Source organism: Chiloscyllium plagiosum, unplaced genomic scaffold (assembly GCF_037043375.1).
Source record: "Chiloscyllium plagiosum isolate Xiang-an unplaced genomic scaffold, Cpla_swu_hap1 HiC_scaffold_4, whole genome shotgun sequence".
NCBI classification, from domain to species: Eukaryota; Metazoa; Chordata; class Chondrichthyes; order Orectolobiformes; family Hemiscylliidae; genus Chiloscyllium; species Chiloscyllium plagiosum.
Genome location: NW_028270142.1, coordinates 127,584,496 through 127,609,774, shown reverse-complemented (window position 1 = coordinate 127,609,774; position 25,279 = coordinate 127,584,496). Strand labels below are relative to the sequence as shown.

General features: G+C 39.7%; 1 protein-coding gene across 8 annotated transcripts in view; it reads right to left on the bottom strand.

Moving 5' to 3' along the window:
- Positions 1–710: 710 nt before the first annotated feature.
- Positions 711–25,279, bottom strand: part of LOC122548893 (G protein-coupled receptor 20) — a 42,396-nt gene continuing 17,827 nt past the window's right edge. For 6 of the 8 annotated variants that reach the window (XM_043687823.2, XM_087986644.1, XM_087986641.1 and 3 more), the window contains one exon: positions 711–6,990. In XM_043687823.2, the coding sequence (XP_043543758.1) occupies positions 5,913–6,971 (1,059 nt within the window). In that variant the 5' untranslated portion in view covers positions 6,972–6,990 and the 3' untranslated portion in view covers positions 711–5,912. Of the gene's footprint in view, positions 6,991–13,893; positions 13,955–21,494; positions 21,602–25,279 lie in introns of those variants that run through there. The other 2 variants (XM_087986645.1, XM_087986646.1) reach the window with 2 other exon arrangements.

Sequence of the window (25,279 nt, the reverse complement as noted above, 5' to 3'; positions counted from 1 at the left end):
GTGCTCCGAAAGCTAGTGCTTCCAAATAAACCTTTCGGACTGTAACCTGGTGTTGTGTGATTTTTAACATAAATTCTGTGCCTGTGTGCTTCTTTCTCACTTCACCTGATAAAGGAGCTACGTTCTGAAAGCTTGTGAATTCAAATAAACCTGTTGGACTATAACCTGGTGTCATGTAATTGCTGACTTTGCTCCATGCTGTTAGAGATAGTAAAAGCTCAATGCTGGTATGGAAATATTATGACAGCAATTGAAGGTTTTCAGGTGGAGGTAATATGCATCCAGAAAAACGCTGTCAATTCTTGGAAAAAGAATTATCTGAATTATTAGTGTGGTAGGACTGTAAATGTTTCTGGGAACCTGGGTCATTTCTGCATGTTTTAACAAGTTATAATCAGGCTTGCCTGCCTGACAGATTCTTATTTATCTTTCTCTTTTTAGGTGTAAGAAAAATACCATGTTTCTCCTTGCAAAGGCATAAATGGTTATTAAAAATCTTTCTGTCAAGATTGGGAAATGGTTATACTTCAAACAGAAACTCCTCAGTGTGGCTGTATGGCTGCCTACATAATTATCTTTTGTAGTTCAGTATTGACAAGTGCCTGAGCTACTTAACCAATCTGAACTTTAACCAGCTTTCATTGGCAAACAGATAATGCAACCACCCATTAGATGCTTTTGATCATATCTCAATGCTCTTGAAAGAAATGCCAACATGAATATGAGTTTATTAATTCAACCATGTATTATACATGTATACACATAATCTCTCAATATACACCATGACATTTGTACATCAATGGTCATTCCCTGTTGTAGTATTTGTAATGAATTAATAAAATTAAATTGTACACATAATAATTCAGGAGCATTTGGTGGGTAATTTAGCAACTTACAGTACTACTATGCTGATGATATTTAAACATAAAAGTTAGGATCAGGAGTAGGCCTTTTGACCTCTCCAACCCTGCTTTGCCATTCAACAATACCATGGCTGTTCTGATTGTGGCATCAATTCTTCATTCCCAACTGCTCAATTCAATAAAAGGGGAAAGTTGGTCCCATTTTTAAGTTGTTTATAAGGGCGGAATATTGGCAAAGACATTGCATCAATAGCACGTTCTTTTTCAAAGGCAAATAATGCCTTTAACCTGAATTTTCTTTAAAATTAATTCATAGTATATGGGGATCGCTGGCTATTGCCCATTCCTAATTGCCCAGAGGGCAGTTAAGAGTCAACTACATAGCTGTGGTTCTAGACTCACATGCAGGCCAGATCAGGTAAGGATGACAGATTTCTTTCCTTAAAGGACATTCGTGAACCAGATAGGTGTTTCTTACATATGGCTTCATGGCCATTTTAATTCCAGATTTTTATTGAATTCAAATTTCACCATCTGCCATGCCAGGATTTGAACCCTGGTCCCTAATAATACTAGGTGATCGCCTCCCCTGGATTTGCAGGAACAAGGTGCTGATTTTCAATTTCAACTAAAATTCAGTTTCCATGGAGTGAGGCTCGAATCTATAATGTTTAAGCATGGACATGCAACCAACTAAGCCAAGCTGGAGACTTTCAAAGCTAGTAATAAAGGCTTCTCTTTATTTCAGCAGAGTTTTCCAAGCTCACAGTGAATTTTTAAAAATCATTTCAACACGTCTAATATTTCATACCATAGAAATTGGGGAGACTATACAAAAATGAATATATATATGTACATATGTTGACAAAATATTGGCACATATAAATGGGCAACAAACATGTCAAATACTTAAACATCAATTACATTGGTCCCAAACAATATCCTTTAAATGCCACATGGCATAACAGTCACAGAAAAAGGTCCTTGCACATTGATCAGCAGTTAAAGTTGAATACATAAACTACGGAACACATATGACAGTCTGCAGTCTAGCCCAAACTTGCAAAGTGCTGCAGCATGAATAATTAATATGTTACAAACATTTCTAAATGACACAATTATTGTGAAAGTGTAGGTCTGTTGGTGACAAATCTGAAATGAATCACTACTTTTCTACACATATATTTCCTGTGGCCTCAGGTTTAATAGTTCCGAAATGAATTTTACAGACTATGTACAAAAGTTAACAAATATAATCCTTACAAATTTAAGATTACTAAATGTTGTTATATGTATTTGAAACACATAAATCCTTACAGACTATATTCTGCCGCAAAATTGCTCCATATAAATGTGAGCATGGAGATTATGTGCGTGGCAATAGGCAACACATTTACAATGTTCTGGTGAAGAGTCTTAATTGCCTTCTCGTAGTAAAAGTTTGCAACTTTTATTTCAGGTTTCTAGCATTTTCAGTGATAGCTTTTAAAGAAAAAATTTTAATAACTTATGCTATAATACTTGAATGGAATGCTTGATGTTCTCAGCAGACTAGTGTGACAATGAAAGCAGGATGGCATTTCAACCCCATTATTCTGTATGAGGTTAGCTCAGTTGACCAGACCAGGTTTGAGAGTGCATGTGGATTCAGTCCTCACACCAGCTGAGGTTACCATGAAGGGTTCTCCTTCTTAACCTCCCCCCATCCCTGAGGTGTGGTGACCATCAGTTTAAACCACCACTAACTATCTCTTTAATGAGAGAGTGGTACTGCAGTGACTTTAGCTTTCATATTTAGCCTCAGCTGCAGACATCTCAAAATGTCCAGAATACACAAACTCATTTAGTCATCGTGGCAGTTGGTAGATTGTGAAACTCTATTTAGCTTCACACACCTCATATTCGAGGAATTCTGCATTGGAATGAGGGAATCAGACTGGTGAAAATGTTGACACATAACACTTATGTTAGCTGGAAACCTTATGAATACCCATATCTGTCTTGTTAATCAGAAGTCTATATTCTACAGCTTGTTAGAGTTGAGTGGAGATAAACAACTCTAACTTTTGCTGTCCATGAGTACCCTTGTTTAATACATGCTAAAGTTAGACAACACTGAAGCACTGAAGTTACCTGTGGGGGCCAAAGGCTAACATTGTGTTTTGTCCCTTGACAAATATAGCATGCTTTCTTTACGTAATTTTGTCCATTCACCGCTGATGCTATCTAATGTTAGAACATCAAGGTTAAAAATTGGGGTGGCACGGTGGCTCATTGGTTAGCACTGCTGCCTCACAGTGCCAGGGAATTGGGTTTGATCCCTGCCTTGTGTGACTGTCTGTGTGGAGTTTGCACATTCTCCCTGTGTCTGTGTGGGTTTCCTCCCAGAATCCAAAGAGGTACAGGTTGGATGAATTGGCCATGCTAAATTGCCCATGATGATAAATGCATTAGTCAGGGATAAATATAGGGTAAGAGTCTGGTTGGGTTACTCTTTGGAGGTTTGGTATGGACTTGTTGGGCTGAAGGACCTGTTTCTATACTGTAGATAATCTAATATTAATTGCCTGCCCAATTTGGACATTTAGATGTAGATCAAGGTCTAAGATTGCTTGTCAGCACTCAGTGTTCAATGAATGAATTACTGGATAATAAACTAGTGCCCAAAATAGCAGGAGGATGATGCAGGCGAAACTATCATCTTGAATTAACTAAATTGCACTTCCTGCATTGGGAATGATTGCAGATATATTTGCAGTTCCAACAGGCTGCTTTCTTGACAGGACAAATAGCAGAGGGCACCACAAATACTTTCAATTGAATCATAATCCAACATTTTCAATGGAACAGAATTTGTGTTGGACACAAAAATGTATAATGTGTATCTATAGCCATTGGCCAATTTGACACATTCTTACTATACTCCACCACCTGATGAAGGAGCAGCGCTCCGAAAGCTAGTGCTTCCAAATAAACCTGTTGGACTATAACCTGGTGTTGTGTGATTTTTAGCCTTGCTTCAGATAGAGCATTCCTTTGGATCATGGATTTACAAGTAATTTACAATCCTGGTTTGAAGGTGTGGGAAACACAATTGATAACATACAGACAAATTAGGAGCAGGAACAGAGATTTGACCACTGAATTCTGCTCCACATTCAATAGGTTCATGGCTGATCTAATTGTGGCCTCAATTCCACATTCCCATTTACTTCTAATGTTGACTCTGTTATTAGTCAAGAAATTATTCACTTCTCCTTTAAAACATTTAATGAAAGTCCTGAACACTCATAACCTTCTGACTTATCACAGCCTAGGAAAACATCCAGTAACAATGTCAGTTTATTACAAATAGAAAGCTAAAAACTCAGTATATCACGTCTTTAAATGATTTAATGGCCTTGCTCATACCTTATGTTCACTCAATTTTCCCCGACTCAGAATAAGTGACCTAAGACCAGCAAAAGAATAAACGAATTTCACTGTTCAGTGAAAAACTTGCTGCTTAATGGACTAATGCTGCAGTATATCATTGTATAACAAAGCTGAAAAACACCCTTTCTCATAAACATTGGCTTGAGTGTATACATCAGGCCCCAAGTGGCACACAAAGAAATCTTAGCCCAACAATATCAGTAGCTCAAAATTTTTATAGTGCATTTAAAAGTGTATAGAACAGCAAAATAACAAAAAAGGTAAGAGAAGAACAGAAGACAATGAGGAGTATTTTTGTTCTGTATTCACCCAGAACATATGGTAAATGTTAACTAGTTGTGCCACCAGACTTTTAAGTCTGTGTTCCAGTGGCTTTACTGGGGAGATGGGCATTAAATATGGAGGCTAGGGAGGAACTGAGCAGATCAACAGTTGTAGAACTGAAGGGCTTTCGTCTAACATCGTATGTGGAACTATTTTCTGGGTTCTTAGGTACCCACTTAAAACAGTCAAATCCAGTGGCTCACTGGGCTGACATCAAACTTCTAGTTTTGAAAATAGGGCAGAATTTTAAAATTGCAATTTTTGCAACATTAAGTATCAATTTAAAGGATGGGAAGCTAAGGATCCCAATGAGCCTATGTGGAATAGATAAGTTGCCCACCATTTTATGAAGCACAGCTCAAGGAGTGGGGGTGAACATGATGGGTTAGCAGCCTGTCAAATATATGAGTCCCACGTTGCCACCAATACCAAAATCTAGCGGGTGCCATAAATTTCCCCAAGGTCAAGAACTGAGTTGGACCCTTTTGAAGGCATATAGAGAGTTCTCATAAAGCAGCAACATATTCCAAAACCTCTTACCCCTTGAATGAAAGGTAAGCTACCCAACATCAAACCTATTCCAATTCTTGCGTAGCTTAAACGTACAATGCCTCAGCTTGTCAAAGCAAAATAATGTATTGAATGTCATGCAGTTGAACCAATTCATTATTTTATACTATATATTTAATATGTCGAGCCCCTAGAAGGGGGAGCAATTGGAGTTCTGAATGTTCTGAAGTTATAGCTTATCAATCCAAGGATAACTCCTGTGGTTATTTTATATCTACATAAAGTGTCAGGCACATGTTTGAAGTTAATAAATTAGAGAATGTTTTACAAAATATATTCATCAATTTCCAGGCAAGTCAGACACATACATCATAAGAGGTGATGCTGTAAGAATGGAAAGGTAGAGCAGACAGGCCTATAAACACTGGAAACCACATTTTTGTTTTTGCAAGAAGAACAAAGATTTTCCATTGTATTTGGTTGAGGGCCAAGGGTTTCTGTCCCATCTTATAAACTAATGCACCAAACATTAAGACTTTGCTTCTCTTTCCTTTGTCAGCCAACACCAGATTGTCTTACAACTAATGGAGCATTACCTAAACAAAGAAAACCAGGCCTTCCATTCTTTTCTGGTAAAGGACACCTTGAGTAAATTTCACCAAACTGTACAAAATGATGTATTATGAACATCAAGGCATAAAATGTAATACAAAGCAAGTTATAGCAAAATCTTGAGACATGAAAGTCCTCTTTGAGCTGCATGATTGTTGTGTGTTCTGTTCACTGTTCACTGTCTTGTGCAGGGCCGTTCATCATCATGCTTGAAACTACCGACTTTCCAGTGGACACCTTGGAGCTCTTCTGTACACTGATTACCTCGCCGCTGTTCTGTTCAGGCTCAACTTTGACAAAGATGTTCCTCACGGTGGACTGGAAGTTGTTAGTAACAAAGCAGTAGACAATAGGATCCAAGCAGCTGTTGAGGCTGCTCAAGGTCACTGTGATGTGGTACACTATTAAGCTGATGTGAAGAGGCAGTTTAGGGTTTGCATAGACCACTACTTGGCGGACATGAAAGGGTGTGAAGCAGATCATGAAGATAACCAGTACAGTGACCAGAAGCTGGACAGCTCTCATACGCCTTTCCCTGCTCTGCTGCATAAGGTTTGGTTTGGCCAGGGCACACATGATCCTAATGGTGAACACCGTGATGATCACTAAAGGCAAAAAGTATTCAAACACTGTAAGAGCGAAGAGCTTAGACAGGCAACAAGAGGCGTATTGGATTGCTGTGGTGAGAATTGAGTAAGTGACAATAATGGCAAATAGCCAGATGAAAACGCAAATCCCTTTGGCGTAATGAGGGTTTCTCCATTTGCGTGAAGCTTCCACTTGGACTATGGCCAAGTACCTGTCCACACAGATGCAAGTTAAGAATAGAATGCTGCAGTACATGTTCACAAAATAGCTGAAAACATGCACAAAAGAGCATGTCAGGCATTCACCACCGCTGTAATACATTATTATCCTCGTTGGCAAGGACAAACCCACCATCAAATCTGTGATTACTAGGTTTATGGTATAAATGACAGATGTTGTTTTGGTCTTGGTACGAAAACAGAATACATACAATGCGACGCTGTTGAGGACAATGCCAACTACAAATATGAAAACATTAATTATCATTAAGGCAAGCCAGAGATTGTAGTAATCATTGTAGAGTGCTTCATCAAGGTGCGCCAGTTTATGTAAGTAGGGCTCCTTGTGGTCGTGAGTCTCATTGGCAAGGCTGATTGTAGACATGTCTGTAAGATTTGGTTCAACTGTTGAATTTGGCATGGCTGATCTTTTTGTTGACCTACAACAAGACAAAAATCAGTGTTAGGAAGAAATATATTTTAATATGGAATATCAGGTTGAGATAAGGAAAGCAGTACCTACTCCCCCCGCCCCCCCCCCCCCCCCCCACTTCCCCACCCCCAGCCCAGTAACTAGTACTTAATGGAGTTAATTTTGATCATCAACACTAGATTGATCTTCTATTCATTATTGAACCAGCCCACTTTTCATTCCATCAAGCAAGCTAGATGGTTTTTTTAAGGAAGGTGATCTGCTTTACCATTCAGGTGATAAAGTTCAAAATTACTCTTAATGTCTCTTAATGCAGAAAATGAAAGTAAAGTATTGCAGATTCTGCCAATCTGAAATAAAAACAGAAAGTGCTGGAGAAACTCAACAAGTCTGACAACATTGTGTAGAGAGAGAAACCGAGTTAATATCTCGAGGCTGGTACGGCTCCCGTTTGGAATGGTTTTCCAGCACTTCCATAAAGCAGGGTTAAATTGGACTCAAACTGTTTCTCTCTCCATATGATGCTGCGAGACCCACTGCACTGCTCCAGCGCTTTCCAGTTTTCACCCTGTTAATGCATTTCCATTCATAGGTATTAACAATCTAAATATTTAACCTGATCACAAATATTATAATCTTTCAATCTAAACACAAAGCAACAAAAAAACCTATAGAACGAACAGTCAGGCTCTATTTTTGCACCTCCACTGAGCTCTCATTAACTGAATCAGTTTTGCAGAAGGATAGAATGGTTATAGCACAGAAGAAAGTTACTTGACCCATTGTCCCCACTGGCTTTCTGAAGGAGCAATTTACATAGTGCCAAATTCCTGCCATAGAGTCATAAAGTCATACAGCACGGAAACAGACCCTTTATTTGACCTCGTTCATGCCGACTCGGTTTCCAAAACTACGCTAGTCCCATTTGCCTGCATTTGGCCCATATCCCTCTAAACCTTTCTTATTCATAAACCTCTCCAAATATCTTTTAAATGTTGCAACTTTACCTGCATCTACCACTTCTTCTGGCAGTTCATTCCATATACACACCACCCAATGTGAGAAAACGTTGCCCCTCAGATCCCTTTTAAATCTTTCCCCTCTCACCTTAAACCTATGCCCTCTGATTTTGAACTTTCCTACCCTGGGGAAAAGAAATTTGCTATTCACTTTATCGATACACCTCATGATTTTATAAACCTCTTTAATATCACACCTCAACCTCCTACTCTCCAGGGAAAAAAGTCCCAGCCTATTCAGCCTCTCCTTATTACTCAAATCTCCAGATCCAGTAACATCCTTGTAAATCTTTCTGCACCCTTTCCACCCTTAATAATATCTTTCATATAGCAGGACAATCAGAACTGTACATAGTACTTCATAAGTTGGCTTACCAACTTCTAGTACAGCCACAACGTGAAGTCCCAACTCCTATACTAAATGCTCTGACCAATAAAGGCAAGCGAGCCAAATGCCTTCATCACCAACCTATTTGCCCGTGGATGTCTCTTTTAAGGAACCATGTACCTGAGCTCCAGGTCTCTCCGTTTGACAACACTTCTAGCGTGCTGCCATTAACTGTACAAGTCCTGCCCTGGTTTGTCTTACAAAAATGCATACCTTGCATTTATGTAAATTAAACTGTACCTGCCACTCCTCAGCCCATTGGCCAAGTTGATCAAAGTCCCGTTATACTCTTAGATAACCCTCTTCACTGTCCACTATACCGCAAATTTTGGTGTCATCTGCAAACTTACTAACCATGCTTTTAATATTCTCATCCAAATCATTTGTATAAATGACAAACAACTGTGAACTCATTACTGGTCCTTGCAGAACTATCCTCCTGTAGCAGATAATAATCAATCTCCTCTTGAATGCTCTGGTTGAATACAATCATGCTGTACGTCACACTCTTTGGCAGCACATTCCAGACCCTGAGCTCCAGCTGAGTGAAATGGTTCCCTGATGACATGGATTCTTTATCCAATTACCTGAAATCTGTGTTCTCTTGTTCTTGATCATTCCATCAAAGGGAACATTTTCCTTACACATCCCTTTGTAAATAGTGTGTCCTGCTATAACGCGACAGTTGCATTCCTTTGCAACCCCTCACTATAGAAAATCACGCTATGAAAACCGCTATAGAAAACCATGTTGTAGAAGATCGTTAATGGAAAATGTTTGCATTATCCAACAACGTTCACAATTTATCAATTGTATTAAAACCAATTTGTGCTGGCGAAACGTGCATTATAGCAGAACAACCTGTATCTTTATCAAATCTTCTCTCAACCTTCTCTTCTATGAGGAAAACAGATTCATCTGGTGCCAAAATATATATTTGGTTATGATTCCATTAGGAATTGATTTGAAAGTGACCAACGTCATTTTTTATAGTGCAACATAATGAATGGTAGGACCCTAGAAACTGCCGAATATCAGATGGACCTTGGTGTGCATGTACACCAGTCCCTTAAGGTGTCACAACAGGCGGATAAAGTGGCTAAGAAGGCAAATGGTATACTTGCCTTTATTCATTGACACATAGATTTTAAAAGCTGAACTGCATAAAATGTTGGTTAGATCACAGCTAGATTTTTGTCTGCAGTTCTGGAATCCTTGTTGAAGGAGGAAAATGAAAGTGCTGGAGCGGTTGCAGGGGAGATTTACCAACATGTTGCCTGGACTGGAAAATTTCAGGCATGAAGAGAGATTGGATAGACTGGGGTCGTTTTCCTTAGATCAGAGGAGTTTGAGAGAGGCATGATTGAGATGTATAAAATTATGAGCAGCATAGATAGGGTAGACAGGAAAAACAATTCCCCTTGATGGAGGGTTCAATGATCAGGGGTATAAATTTAAGGTGAGGTGCAGAAGGTGTAGAGGAGATGTGAGGAAAAGGTTTTCAGCTGTAGGATGATGGGAATCTGGAACTCAGTGCTTGTTAGGGTGGTACAGGCAGAAGCCCTCATACCATTTAATAAGTATTTAGATGTATATTGTGATGCCAAGCCAAACAAGGCAATGGGACATTGGAAAATTAGATTAGAATAGTTAACTGGTTTCAGATACGATGGGCCAAAAAGCCTTTTTCTGTACTATGAATCTCTATGACTCTATGATTCTAACACAAATAGGGAACATTTAATTGCATGTGCCTTGGATGGATTCAAAACCTAGTCCCAGAGGTGATCAGTATACGTACTTGTTGACCCAAAATAGCATAACAGTGAGAGCAGTTTTCATAAACCTGTGGTCAGTAACTGTCATTGTCTTCATTTTGGATTCCTCTGCATCTTAGAACTCTGCAATCACTCACCATTTCAATAATGTGCTATCAGTTTAATCATCTAACATCATTCATGACTGAATGTAGCAGGACAATAGAGCTTTGGTTTGGTCTGTTGGTTATAGGATTGCTTCATGTGTTTATTATGGCTGTGACATGTAATTTGATAGAATGCAGTGACTATTTGGGCCATTTCTACAGGCAATGCCAGGCATGTTGTGAGCCTTAAGTCACATTCATGCCAGATCAGGATGGCAGATTTCCATCTGTATAGAACATTAGTGAACCTATTGAGTTTATACCATGCACCATTACCGAAACTGGATTTTTAATTCCATATTTATTTAAATAACTTAATTTAAAACCCTTAGCTGCTGTCCTGGGAGCTGAACTCAGGCCTTTAGATCCTTAATCAAGGCTTCCTATTCCTGCATTCCTTTCTCTGTTCCATTAATTCTTGTTGTCTTGTGATATTTTATCCACTTTTAAAAACCTACATAAAATGCATCTCTGAGTAGGTCTTTAAGCATCTCTCTTAATTGCCATCCCATTTCTTTCTCTTGCCTGACCCATGACTAAGTACTGTCTTCATACCTTGTTTATGATAAAGTTTAACATGAATTACAGGGGTTCCTAATTTACGAACATTCAACATATGAAAGCTCGTACTTACAGATGTGATCCCATACAGGATTGTATTTACAAGCAGCTGCTTTACATTGTCCTACATTGTTCTGACTTGTGTAGAAATTGACTTACAATCGGACTCCAGAATGGAACTGTTGTCTACATAGGAACTGCCTGTGCAAGGTCTTGTTTTTGTGATCGCCCCACTTCCAATTTCCTCAGTTTAGAGTCATGGTTTTTCTACCCTCTGTTGATTGGTGCTTGTGACGATAGAAAAGTTGTCTGTACTCTGTAGCAGTTTGTCCTTGTGACTGCTGTAACGGGTCTGGAATTTAGTGTTATGAAAAGAAAGGCAAGGGAGGAAGCTGTAGAAAATAACAATAATAATAATGAATGGTATTTGGGAAGGAAGGAATGAAGAAAAAAGGATTGCTGCTAAATCGGTCCATATCTTCCCAGGAAAGTAAGGGCAAGTTTACAATGAATGCTGTTATTAAGACACAAATCAGCTTCAAAGTTCAAGAGAAGAAGAAGAGGTATGCTGTGAGTTGCAAACATCTGGGTGGTCACTTGTAGTAAATAATTAGGATTGCTCAACAGCAACTCACCCTCAATCACCCTGCTACAACATGCATACATTAATTTAAAGTGCAATTTCTTTCATTACTTATCCTTTCTGTCTTTTTTTCTAATTAATTCTTTCCTTTCTCTCCCTCCCACTATTTCTCCTTCTGTACTTGGTTTGACCATCTTCCATCACTTTTTGGATTAGTGGTGCTGGAAGGCGGCATCCGAGGAACAGTAAAATCGACGTTTCGGGCAAAAGCCCTTCATAAGGAATCTTCCATCACTGTCATTTCTGCCACTTCCACAATCCCTAAATCTTTCATTGGTTAAGAAGGTAGATCCATCATTTCACTAGGGTTTTTAAACTGAAGTCTGCGGGAACTTTCCAGGAAACCTGTAGAATAATATTAACAGTGCAGTGCGGAACTTTTTGTATGGTTAATGTGCATGATCAAGGAGGGGGAGTGGAGTGCTGTGGTCATGAGCAGTAGGTGGAAATGGATTTGTTGCAGATCCAGATACAGGAGCAGAGCAGGACCATCATGTGTAATGTGGAGTGGGCTCGCTGCCCCAACTAGCAGGGGAGCACGTGTGGAGGGACATTGAGAGAAATGTAATGATTGTCTCCGGTAAAACCCACAATTCATAAGGTGTTGGTTGAGGGCGCCAAGTGAGTTCAACCATGCTCAAAGACTGGAGCTTCTAAAAATATTTATGTAGTACATATTTAAGCTCAAAGAAAGGGTGTCAAATACAGGTTTGCCAAGCATTCTATCTTCCCTCAAGCTAGCTTTGTTCCGAATATAACTATAAAAATTAACTCTTGTTTAGAATGCTTGAAATCTCTGTAGATAGAAACTCAGAGCAAACAACATTAAATACAAATATACATTACATTGGTTTTTTGGAAAATGTTTGGCTTTCTTCTATATTTATGGCAACTATATGCTTATATATAGTATGATACCCTCAAAAAAGTTCAAAAGGAAATGCATTACACAGTAATATAATTTAAATCATGGAGTCCAAGAATACCAAAACCTATGAAAAGTTTGAGAACCACCAAGCAATAATGCAGAATCCTTATTGACATTACACTCTATGACTCTAGGCTGAGGGGTGACCTTATAGAGATTTATAAAATCATGAAAGGCATAGATAAGGTGAGTAGCCAGTCTTTTTCCCATAGGTGTGTCCATAACTAGAGAGGAAAGATTTAGAAGTGACTTGAGGGGCAACTGTTTCACACAAAGGATGGTGTATATATAGAATGAGTTACCAGAGGAAGTGGTGGAGGCAGCTACAATTACAACATTTAAAAGACATTTGGCCAGGTATGTGGATCAGAAAATGGATTGATTGTAATCAGGTCAGCCTGTGTGGGTAAGATTTGCTCAAAATGAACAAGGGAAGTAGGTAAAGAAGTTAAAATATTGAGAGATACGGGAGCTAGTCAGTCTCTAATAGAAAGAAATGAAAATACTTGCACTTCTGAAATATTGCCTGACAGAGTGGTAAATTGTGGAATAAATAAATAAATAAAATATGATTCCGTGCATGGGGCTGATAAATCTAATCCAATCAGAGACACCTAGCTCTCATGAAAGAGTGAGTATCAGGGATATTGAGCCCTGGAATGCCTGACCCAGTCATAAGCAGTGGTATTGTCAAAGGCTATGTATTAGTGATGGGATGCCGACTTCTGAAGAATTATTTCGGAAAGGTTTAGAGAGATATGGACCAAATGCAGGCAAGTGGGACCAGTTCAGTTTTGGAAACTTGGTTGGCATGGATGAGCTAGACCAAAGAGCCTGTTTCAATACTGTATACCTCTATGATTCTCTGACTCTATGTTGTCAATCTGCATGTAGTCTCAGCAAGGTACAATACAAATTATATTCAAATTGGAGGATGCAGATAGAAGTCTAACCAATGGTGCTTGTCATGAGATGTGCCAATTTGTCAGATATAACATTTTGCATTCTTCTGCCTGTGTTGTAGGTGTATAACAGATCTGTGGTCAGCTGCTTCCTATTGGAGTGATGCGCATGGGCATTGCTTGCTGGGAAATCACAGCTCAGCAGCAGCTGACATTTGCACTTATATTTCAACAAATGACACAATGTGGCACTACGGACAGCCACGATTTACCCACCACCAGGATCTGCTTGCAGCACTCTTAAAAACCAAGGTTATTTGATCGCAGAATTAATGCTTACCTTTGTGCTATGAGCCACACAGTTCAGTCAACATGCTCCTCAGAATGAGGAGCAGCAGACTACTCATACTTTGCACCATAGTGGGCTGAAGACTGCCCCCCAGTTTTCAGTTTTTATTTTTTGTTACTTCAACAAAGCGTCATGCACAGCTATCCTGGATTACTATATAGTGGGTACTTTGGTCCGTTAGTCAAGTTTTACTCACCATATGCAAAAGTTTCTTTAGTTTTGTTTGGATTGAAGGCTTTTGGATGTTTAAGTGTTCATGTGCAAGTCACGTATCAGACTTACCTAAAAAGGAAATTTGAAGTTCTCTGTATAATTTATTGCACTGCAGCAACTTTAACAGCACAGCTTTCTTATTCTGTCAGAATCCATTGCCTCTGTTTATGAAAAGAGACTGTCTGCAATGAGGTTTCCCAGAATAGTTGTATAATGTGACAGGTAAGCATTTCCTGTGTGCCAGAAAATAAAGATCTAAAGTTCTGTAAAATTAGAGTTCTATTGCCAAGTAGGTAAATGTATCATTCTTTGTGCTGCCGAGTCTAATAGACCAGACTCATAGAACCCAGTCTGTGCTGTTTGTTCATATCTGTCAAGGTAGCACGGGTGGGGTAGAAATTCATTGATGTTTAGTATCAGGTTACAGCATACTAGGGTTATCTATACATGAAATAATTTGGAAAGTCTACGTGCAGGTCTACTATAATTTGATGAATTTCAAGCCTCGTGTCTCATTGACTGATGCCCAATGGCAAATCTCAGTAAAGGGTAGAAATGGGTCTGGCGGCTTCTGCACAATGTGGGAAAGCATTTCTCTTTCTCTCCGCTCCAAAGGAAGAGTTTTTGGTGGTGGTGCAACTTAGACTGCAGCAACTGCCGAAACTCTTCAATAGCATATGCCTCCACTTTCACAAAGCTGGCTGAAAATCAGTGTGAGACACCTCAGTTAAAGATGTAGAGGACTGAACATGTGTCTTATGCAGAATGTCAAGCAATCAATTGCACTCTGTCAGCCCATATTTCAAAGGTAAGGTCTGATTTACATCATGATACACAACAAACAGTCTATTTCACAGGCAAATGGATTCAATCACTCTTCATGGAGAATCAGTTTGAATAATAAATTGCAAAAAATGTTCTATCTAATAGTAAAGAATTGTTAGACAATTGTTGAATGTGATCCTGTGATTGGGCAGCACTGGCTGAAAATCCTGAATATACCAACAGCTATACCTTATATTCAATTGAGATTGTAAATTGGCTCATTTATTATTGCATTCATATGCAGGGTTCCATTCCATGAAATCAAAAGGAATGTATCCAAGTCTTGCACTTTTTATGAATTACTTGATTGACTGGGGATCTTATAATTCCATATTCCTTTCTATGTGGTGTCTCTCAGCCAATCAGCATTGACTTAATAGCCATCAGCAGCATTTTCACCTGTAGTATAGTTATTTTGATTTTTTTTCACAGTTGGCATTCTTGTATTTGTTCTGATGTGTGCAAGATGAAGACCTTTAGCGACATGTCTTGTATTTGAACAATAGACATAAAATTACTTAGGGATAAACCATATGTCAGTAAGAGAAATGTTATTTAAAAAGGCTGGGTTTTTCTCACAAATAATTTATACTTCTTTGAAAACTATTTGATGAGCATTAACTCTTGATCAATTGGAAGCATTTTTTTTAAAGAATCTCTCCAGTGTGGATACAGACCATTTGGCCTAACATGTCCACACTGACCCTCCGACAAGTAACCCACCAGACCAATTTCCCTAACCTATATTTACCCCTGACTTATGCACTTAACACTAAGGTTAGCTTGGCCAATTCACATCTTTGGACTGTGGGAAGAAACCAGAGCACCCAGAGGAAACCCACGCAGACACGGGGAGAATGTGCAAACTCCACACAGACAATTGCCCGAAGTGGGAATCAAACCTGGGTCAGTGCTGACCACTGAGTCACCGTGCCACCTCCTGGACTTCTGCCTCAGAGTCCTAAAGTTCCAGGTTCAGGTTTCACATCAGGACCTGAGCACTAAACTTGATGATGTATTTCTGAAGGAGTGCTGGGAAGTTGGATAAGATCAAAGAATCATGCACTTCAGAAGAGTCCATCAAGACTGCACCACTAAATGTACGCTAGTGCCCATAGCCTTGAATGTTATGACACTTCTAGTGCGTATTCAAGTGCTTTTAAATGGTTGTGAGGTTTCCCTGGCTCTACTAACCTCCTGGGCAGTGCATTCCAGATTCTCATCACCCTCTGGATGAAACTCCTTTTGCTCAAATCCCCTTTAAACGTCCTACTTTTTTACTTTAAAATTGTGGTCCCTTGTTACTGACCCTTCTACGAGCTGGAGCTGCTACTTTCTGTCCATGCTATCTGTGTCCCTCATAATCTTTTACATCTCAGTCAACCCAAGCTGATCAGAGCTAATTTGCTCTACCTCAGGTAATAGTCAAGATTAGAGTGGTGCTGGAAAAGCACAGCAGCTCAGGCAGCATTCGAGAAGCAGGAAAATCGATGCTTCGGGCAAAAGCCCTTCATCAGGAATGAGGTCAATCCTAATGAATGGCTTTTGCCCGAAACGTCGATTTTCCAGCTTCTCGGATGCTGCCTAACCTGCTGTGCTTTTCCAGCACCACTCTAAGCTTGACTCTAATCTCCAGCATCTGCAGTACCCACTTCTGCCTAGTTGATCTCTACCTCAAATAATATCCTGGTGAATCTCCTCTGCACCTCCTCCATTGCATTCATATCCTTTCTACAGTGCAGTGGCTGTGAGTAATGCTCTAAAAATGCAAACTTGCATCTTCTTTTTGAAATAGCTTTTTTGAGCTCTTTTTAGATTTAAAAGTACAGTGAAGCATGAATGGAATGCATTGATTTGTAGCACTGTTTGAAAAACATAATGGCAAATTAGAAAATTGTTGCTTGATTTCCCAGTAAAATAGATTTAAAATAAAACACTTGAGACCATAACTCACTTTTGCTTGTTATTGGACATGTAGCATAAATTATGACATGGCAATGTGGCTAATTCTGGATCAGATCTGCTTATCTTAGTTGAGGCCTATTCTGGAATGATCCTTTCCTTGGAGGTGAGAGTGATGGAGCCTGTAAGCCTTTTGATCCCTGACATTTTAATAATGAATTACTCTAACTGCTTCTTTCCTAATCTGGTATCAAATTCTCACACATACATAGAGTGTAGCCATAAACTAATGTCTGATACATAAATTGACAAATTAGATTAAGGCAACTCTAGTCTCTGAAAATTGATCATTGTTTCAACAACTGAGCCTCTCTGTCTCCAAACCCAACTTCTCCACCATCTTTACAAAGGAAAGAGTGATAACCTTCCAGAATTTATTGAACCAAGATATTGCGATTATTTTTGCAGTTGTTGCTTTCAGATCTCGGACTGTGACCCAGGCCAATGGCTACTCTGTATTGCCATTCAACTGCTCCCAGATTTCCCCTCCAAGTTCCAAGACCCCTTGTTGGGTCTTCTCCCCCACTTGACTTCTTTAATTGCTGTTAGCTTCATAAATAGAGCTCTTCAGCACCATTTTAGTTCAGTATTATAAATTAAAATGACTCCATTCTGTTTAGAATGGCAGAAATGCCATGAAATTCTCTGATCCGAGAGAATCATAGAATCCCTATATTGTGGAAGCGGGCCATTCAGCCCATCGGGTCCACAGCAACCCTCCGAAGAGCATCCCACCCAGACCCACCCACCTCCCCACCCTATCCTTGTAACCCTGCATTTCTCATGGTTAGTCCACCTAGCCTGCAAATTCCTGGACACTATGGGAAATTTAGCATGGCCAATCCACCTAACTTGCACATCCTTGGACTGTAAGAGGAAACTGGAGCATCCAAAGGAATCCCACGCAGATATGGGGTGGTTGTGCAAACTCCACACAGACAGTCTGTGGAGAAGCTGTAACTATAGACGTGAGGGCAAATAAGGTGCACAAAGAGCGAGGTCAACATTAAATTTGAAATTTGGGAAGTCCATTCAGAAGTCTAGTAACACCGGGGAAGAAAGTGTTCTTGAATCTGTGGACCTGTGTATTTAAGCTTTTGTATCTTCCATCCGATGGAAGAGGTTGAAAATGATTATTACTGGGATGGGACAGGTCTTTGATTATGTTAACTGTTTTTCCGAGTCAATGAGAAGTATAGATGGAGTTAATGGAAGGCAGATTGACTCTTGTGATGGACTGGGCTGTGTTCACAACTCTGTAATTTCTTACGCTCCTGGGCAGAGCAGTTGCCATACCAAGCTGTGATGCATCCAGGTAGATTACTTTCTAAGGTGAATCTATAAAAAATTGCTAAGAGTCTTAGGCACATATCAGTGATGCATTTAAGAAGAAGCTCGATAAGCCCATGAGGAAGAAAGTAACAGAAGGATATATTGACATAGTTAAATGTAGAAGGGTGTAAGGAGACTAGTGGAGCATAAATATTAGCATGGATAAAGTTTCTGTACTGTAGGAAATTTGCAATACTATTTATTGCAAATTATTATATCTAATCAAACAAAAATGGTGGCTCAGTTGTTAGCACTGCTGTCTCACAGCACCAGGGACCTGGGTTTGATTCCAGCCTCGGATGACTGTCTGTGTGGAGTTTGCACATTCTCCCTGTGTCTGCATGGGTTTCATCTGGCTGCTCTGGTTTTCTCCCACTGTCCAAAGATGTACAGGTCAGGTGAATTGGCCATGCATTGCTCATAGTGTCCCAGGATGTGTAGGTTAGGTTAATTGGTCAGTGGTAAATATAGGGTAGGGGAATGGGTCTGGTGGGTTACTCTTTGGAGGGTCAGTGTGGACTTGTTGGGCTGAAGGGGCTGTTTCCACACTGTAGGGATTCTATATTCTAAACCTCAAAACAGGTGGTGCAATCCTATTGCCGAAACAGAGTGTATGGGTGAAGTAGAGGGGCTCTTATGTTGGAATGGGTTGAGACAATGCCATTAGGTTCAAGTCTCACCTGCTCCAGAAATGTATCATAACATGTCTGAACATGCTGGTTAAGAACCTATGGGTAGAACATAGAACATAGAACAGTACAGCACAGAACAGGCCCTTCAGCCCACGATGTTGTGCTGACCACTGATCCTCATGTATGCACCCTCAAATCTCTGTGACCATATGCATGTCCAGGAGTCTCTTAAATGTTCCCAATGACCCTGCCTCCACAACTGCTGCTGGCAACGCATTCCATGCTCTCACAACTCTCTGTGTAAAGAACCCACCTCTGACATCCCCTCTATACTTTCCTCCAACCAGCTTAAAACTATGACCCCTCGTGTTAGTCATTTCTGCCCTGGGAAATAGTCTCTAGCTATCGACTCTATCTATACCTCTCACTATCTTGTATATCTCAATTAGGTCCCCTCTTCTCCTCCTTTTCTCCAATGAAAAAAGTCCGAGCTCAGTCAACCTCTCCTCATAAGATAAGCCCTCCAGTCCAGGCAGCATCCTGGTAAACCTCCTCTGAACCCGGTCCAAAGCATCCACATCTTTCTTATAATAGGGCGACCAGAACTGGATGCAGTATTCCAAGTGCGGTCTAACCAAAGATTTATAGAGCTGCAACAAGATCTCAAGATTCTTAAACTCAATCCCCCTGTTAATGAAAGCCAAAACACCATATGCTTTCTTAACAACCCTGTCCACTTGGGTGGCCATTTTAAGGGATCTATGTACCTGCACCCCAAGATCCCTCTATTCCTCCACACTGCCAAGAATCCTATCCTTAACCCTGTACTCAGCTTTCAAATTCGACCTTCCAAAATGCATCACCTCGCATTTATCCAGGTTGAACTCCATCTGCCACCTCTCAGCCCATCTCTGCATCCTGTCAATGTCCCGCTGCAGCCTACAACAGCCCTCTATACTGTCAACAACACCTCCAACCTTTGTGTCATCTGCAAACTTGCTGACCCATCCTCCAATCCTTTCATCCAAGTCATTAATAAAAATTACAAACAATAGAGGCCCAAGGACAGAGCCCTGTGGAACACCACTCACCACAGACTTCCAGGCAGAATATTTTCCTTCTACTACCACTCGCTGTCTTCAATTGGCCAGCCAATTCTGTATCCAGACAGCTATGTTCCCCTGAATCCCATTCCTCCTGACCTTCTGAATGAGCCTACCATGGGGAACCTTATCAAATGCCTTGCTGAAGTCCATATACACCACATCCACAGCTTGACCCTCATCAACTTTTCTAGTCACATCCTCAAAGAACTCTATTAGGTTGGTAAGGCATGACCTGCCCCTCACAAAGCCATGTTGACTGCATTTAATCAAGCCATGCTCTTCCAGATGGTCATAAATTCTATCCCTCAGAATCCTTTCTAACAACTTGCAGACGACAGACGTGAGACTTACTGGTCTGTAATTGCCGGGGATTTCCCTATTTCCTTTCTTGAAGAGAGGAATTACATTTGCCTCTCTCCAGTCCTCAGGTACGACTCCAGTGGAGAGCGAGGATGCAAAGATCTTCGCAAGTGGCGAAGCAATTGCATTTCTTGTTTCCCAAAGCAGCCAGGGACAAATCTGGCGACTTGTCAATTTTAATGTTTGACAAAATTTTCAGCACATCATCTTCCTCTATTTCTATCCATTTCAGCATGCACACCTGCTCTTCAAAGGTTTCATTCGCTACAAAGTTTGTTTCTTTTGTAAAGACAGAAGCAAAAATCTCATTTAGAGCTTCCCCTGCCTCCTCAGACTCCACACACAAATTCCCTATGCTATCCCTGATTGGCCCTACTCTTTCTTTGACCATTCTCTTATCCCTCACATAAGTGTAAAATGCCTTTGTGTTCTCCCTAATCCGTTCTGCCAAGCCTTTTTCGTGCCCCCTCCTGGCTCTCCTCAGACCATTTTTAAGCTCCTTCCTCGCCTGCCTGTAATCTTGTAGAGCTGAGCTTGACCCTAGCTTCCGCCACCTTATGTAAGCTACCTTTTTTCTTTTGACGAGAAGCTCCACCCCTCTCGTCATCCAAGGTTCCTTTATCTTACCACTTGCCTGTCTCAGAGGGACATATCTATTCATCACTTGCAACAACTGTTCCTTAAACAGTCTCCACATGTCTATAGTGCCTTTACCATGGAACAATTGCTCCCAATCCATGCTTCCTAACTCTTGTCTAATCGCATCATAATTTCCTCTTCCCCAATTAAATATCCTCCAATTTTGCCTAATCCTCTCCTTCTCCATAGCTATGTAGAATGTGAGGCAGTTGTGGTCACTATCACCAAAATGCTCTCCCACCACAAGATCTGATACCTGCCCCGGCTCGTTTCCGAGCACTAAGTCTAGCTTGGTCTCTCCCCTCGTCGGCCTGTCAACGTACTGAGTTAGACTAAAAGAACAATTGAACTAAATTGAACTTAATTAAATTAACAGACTGAGCCAGTTGATACCAACGGGTATTAAAACCCAGCAGACTTACATTGACCACTATCAGGAGTGCTCATGGTGCACCTATAGTATATTTATTTCCAGGCTAATAAGGTTTGAGTTCGGATTCCAGCTGCCTTAGGAATGTCTCAATAGGATGATTTAAAAATTGTTTAATAGTAGCCATTATCTGATCATAATCATATTAAATGAGCCAGCAAGGTTTATATTAGTGTTGGGAACATGGTCACTGCTTTTGCTTTAATTAGTTTATTTCTTCATTTCCTAAGTAAAACACAATGGAATATCCTTTACAACAAAACACAGGTTTGAAAGGAAATAAGAGTAATGTTGTGACCTTAGTTGATGAGTGCTCCTGATTTGTTGACAGTGATGTGCTAATCTCTCAGAGTGTTTCTAAATGCATGGAGACGTTGCCCTGTGCATTACTATTCTGAAGGTGACCTCTTGAGACTGCTTCAGTTTAGGAAGCTGTGATGACCAGGTCAAACCATCTGTGTAGAAATACAATTGACATTTAATTGAAAATGTAGTAATCATCATAGTGATATTAGAAATTTTGCAGCCAAATCTTTTGCGCAGCAAGATCCCAAGGAACAATTTAAATGGGCAAGATAGTCTGATTTTGTGTTGTTGATCAGGACATCAGGGAATCGTCCCTTATTCTTCATGACTTCATTTCAACCTAAGGGTAATGTTGTGAACTTAGTTGAATTGGTGCTCCTGATTTGTATTGACATTTAAAATTATAATACATCTCTTTGTAGATGATTTACATCCTATTTATGCATTAATTATTCAAACCTGAAGGAAAAACAGTTAACAAAAAAAAAGCAAGATGGCTCAGTGGTTAGCATTGCTGCCTCACAGTGCTAGGGACCCAGGTTTAATTCCAGCCTTGGGGCGACTGTCCATGTGGAGTTTGCAATTCTCTCTGTGTCTGTGTGGGTTTCCTCTGGCTGCTTCGGTTTCCTCCCATAATCGAAAGATTAGGTGAATTGGCATGCTAATGTGTAGGTGAGGTGCGCTAGTCAGGGGTAAATGTAGAGTAATAGGGTAGGAGAATGGGTCTGGGTGGGTTACTCGGAGGGTCGGTGTGGACTTGTTGGGTCAAGTGACCTGTTTCCACACTGTCGGGGTTCTATGATTTTGTGAAATGTAGCTTTGGTCGGACTTGAGCTCTGTTCTGCACTATTCAAAACAAGTCGGATTAGTATGCATCATTCACCAGCTTTACTGTTAGTATCTATAAAACTGTTTCTTTCCATTCCTTCTTCAGGGCCACAGATCATGGTGTAAGTACACTAAGTAGTTAAAGAAAAGGATCAACCAATTCTAGCATTTTGTATGTCTGAAGACCGATATACCAATAATCTATTTCCAATGAAACAAAAGAGGGGAAATTCATAACCTGAGTGCATATATCTGAACTCTCTTTTTTAGATTCTTTCAGAACAATTGGTGCCATTAGTAACCAGATTAGTAAATTAGTCTTTATCGTGCTCTCATCTCTGAATCCTAAGGTGCCAGGTTTAAGTTCCACTACGGGGCTTGAACACAAATATAGTGCTGACACTCCAGTGTGGTATTGAGAGAGAGCGCACTGCACAGTTAGAGATACAGGCATGGATTTTTAAAGGAGACAATCATTGATTCAATGATTAGCTGCCTCGAGAATGAAAATCCAGCCCATTGCCTTTTGAAATGTTAAAATGAATTCATAAGGGATGATTCCCTGATGTCCTGTTCAGTACTTATCTCTGATCAACAGCACAAAATCAGATTATCTTGCCATATTATATTGCTCTTAGTGATCTTGCTTTGCAAAAGATTTGGCTGCAACATTTCCAATATCACTATGATGATTACTACATTACCAAACTATTACATTGGATTTAAAGTGAGCATAAAAAAAAATACTCTTCCAATCTGTGATTTATTGAGACAAGTGTGGATGGATATTGCTGAGAAAAGCTTCAAGAGATCAATAGTGTGGAGGGGGCTGAAGAAGCAGAAACAGTTAGTTACAGGTCCTTATCATGTAGAAATACAGGTAGTTAGAATACCCAACATCATGACTACAAGACAGGAAACGTTTACCTAATTAATCAAGGATTAAATTAAACCCAAGGTCAAAAGGAACAAGAAGGTGCACCAACTTAATGCACCCAACTGTCCTTTGATATAGTTAGGCTAAGTTGTGCATGTTGGTATGGTTTTGGTTCTTTATACTACTGGTCAAGTCAGATCCCAGAATTAAGCCTTGCTAGATAGGTAATATTTATTTTGTTTACATAGAAATATAGAAAACTGGAGTAGGAGTTGTCCATTCTGCCCTTTGAACCTGTTCCACCTTTCAATACAACCATGGCTGACCATCTATTCCATCTACTGCTTTCTTCCAGGAGAATCGACGTTTCGGGCATAAGCCCTTCTTCAGCCCTTCCTTGGATGCTGCCTGACCTGCTGCGCTTTTCCAGCAACACATTTTCAGCTCTGATCTCCAGCATCTGCAGTCCTCACTTTCTCCTACTTGTCATAAACACTACAGTAGAAACATCTTTGCAATTACACCAAAGGACCTGCAGTCTAACAAAAACTGGATTAGGTCACTGCTCTAGAATATCATTTTGAGCCTTTTTTTTAATAAAGAAGAAAAATGTTTACAAAAGTAACCAAAACCCATATGCCACTATATTGATATCCAAACGCTTTTCATCACATTGTGTATTTATTGAACTATCTCTGTTAGTAGCACAGTCCCCAGACACTGAGCTAAAGTTTTTACCCCGCTAATGGTAAAACCCAGATGGCAGTATAAACCAGGAATTGGACCTGGGAATGAGCAGATCTGTCTGGTTCACTGTGTGCTAGATGACAACTTACCAATAGAGATCTTGAGGAACCTGGAAGGACCAACCTTTCAAAATAAGCCTGCTATGAATGTAAGTTAACTTAAATAGAAATAACTGAGAAGTCAATTACAAAGATTAGCACTGTACATTTTTATGGAATTCTTTGACCAAAGAAATTGCTTTCTGAAACAAAAAATCTGTCAGCTTTTTAAACTTGTTTTGAACTGGAAATACCTATTCTCATTCTGTTTACCGCTGACATTTAATAATCTGACTTCACCAACTCCCTTTTATGTGAATGATGCAATTTGCAGAAAATGTTCTGACAAGGAGGTTAAGGGACAGATTAGTATTGAGGATGAATGAGTAAGGTATAAAATATATCATGGATTTCAGTGAAAGGTTTGGATATGACAGTTAATAAGAAATGAAAAATTACAATATTTCACTTACGTTCAGCTTCCAGAGTGTTAAGACATCGTTGTTTCAAGAAATCAAGTTTTATTAATCACTTTAAACTAAAAAAATTTTAGAAGCTTAAAACAATTTTTAGAAATGAAGAGAAGTGCTGCCAAGTCTAAAATTTGGGAATGTTTCACAAACCATTTGTTCGGCTTAAACTTAAAAGGGTCATTAACCTTTTAGTAGTGAATATCTAAAATTATTGTGAACAAATGCAGCTTGAGTTAACCCTGTGCATGCTATTGCTGGAAAGCTTTAGTTTCTGTAGTCCCACAGTTTAGGTGCTTTCTCTCCTGTGCCCCATTAAGAATCCCCTCACCCTGCACCATCTGGTTTATAGCACTCATACCCATACGTCAGTGTAAATTCTACTGCACAAGTTGCTGGGAAATACGTTATACAATCTGGGGTTCGACCTTTGAATATTTCCTTTCTATTGGGAGCTAAATGTCTCATAATTGCTTGCTGTTTCCCTCAAGTTCCCTCAGCTTTCTTTTATGTGAGGAGTTATTAAAAATCCTATCTTCAAACAAAAGATTAAATATTGCCATTGATGATAATAATGGACAAACATAATTCTTTTATATGCCATTTGAACATCTGCCAATTAATCAATGTCACAGCTAAAGGATTATAGAGTTCATCTGTTTAGATAATTGCTGGCTAATATTCTAAATACCTAACATTGCACAATAGAGCTACATTAATATTCTTTGATGTTCTCCATCAAAACTTTCAACATTTCAAGATTATCAACTAATCTACTTTACCCACATCTTTGTAAGTTTACTATCTTAATCTATAT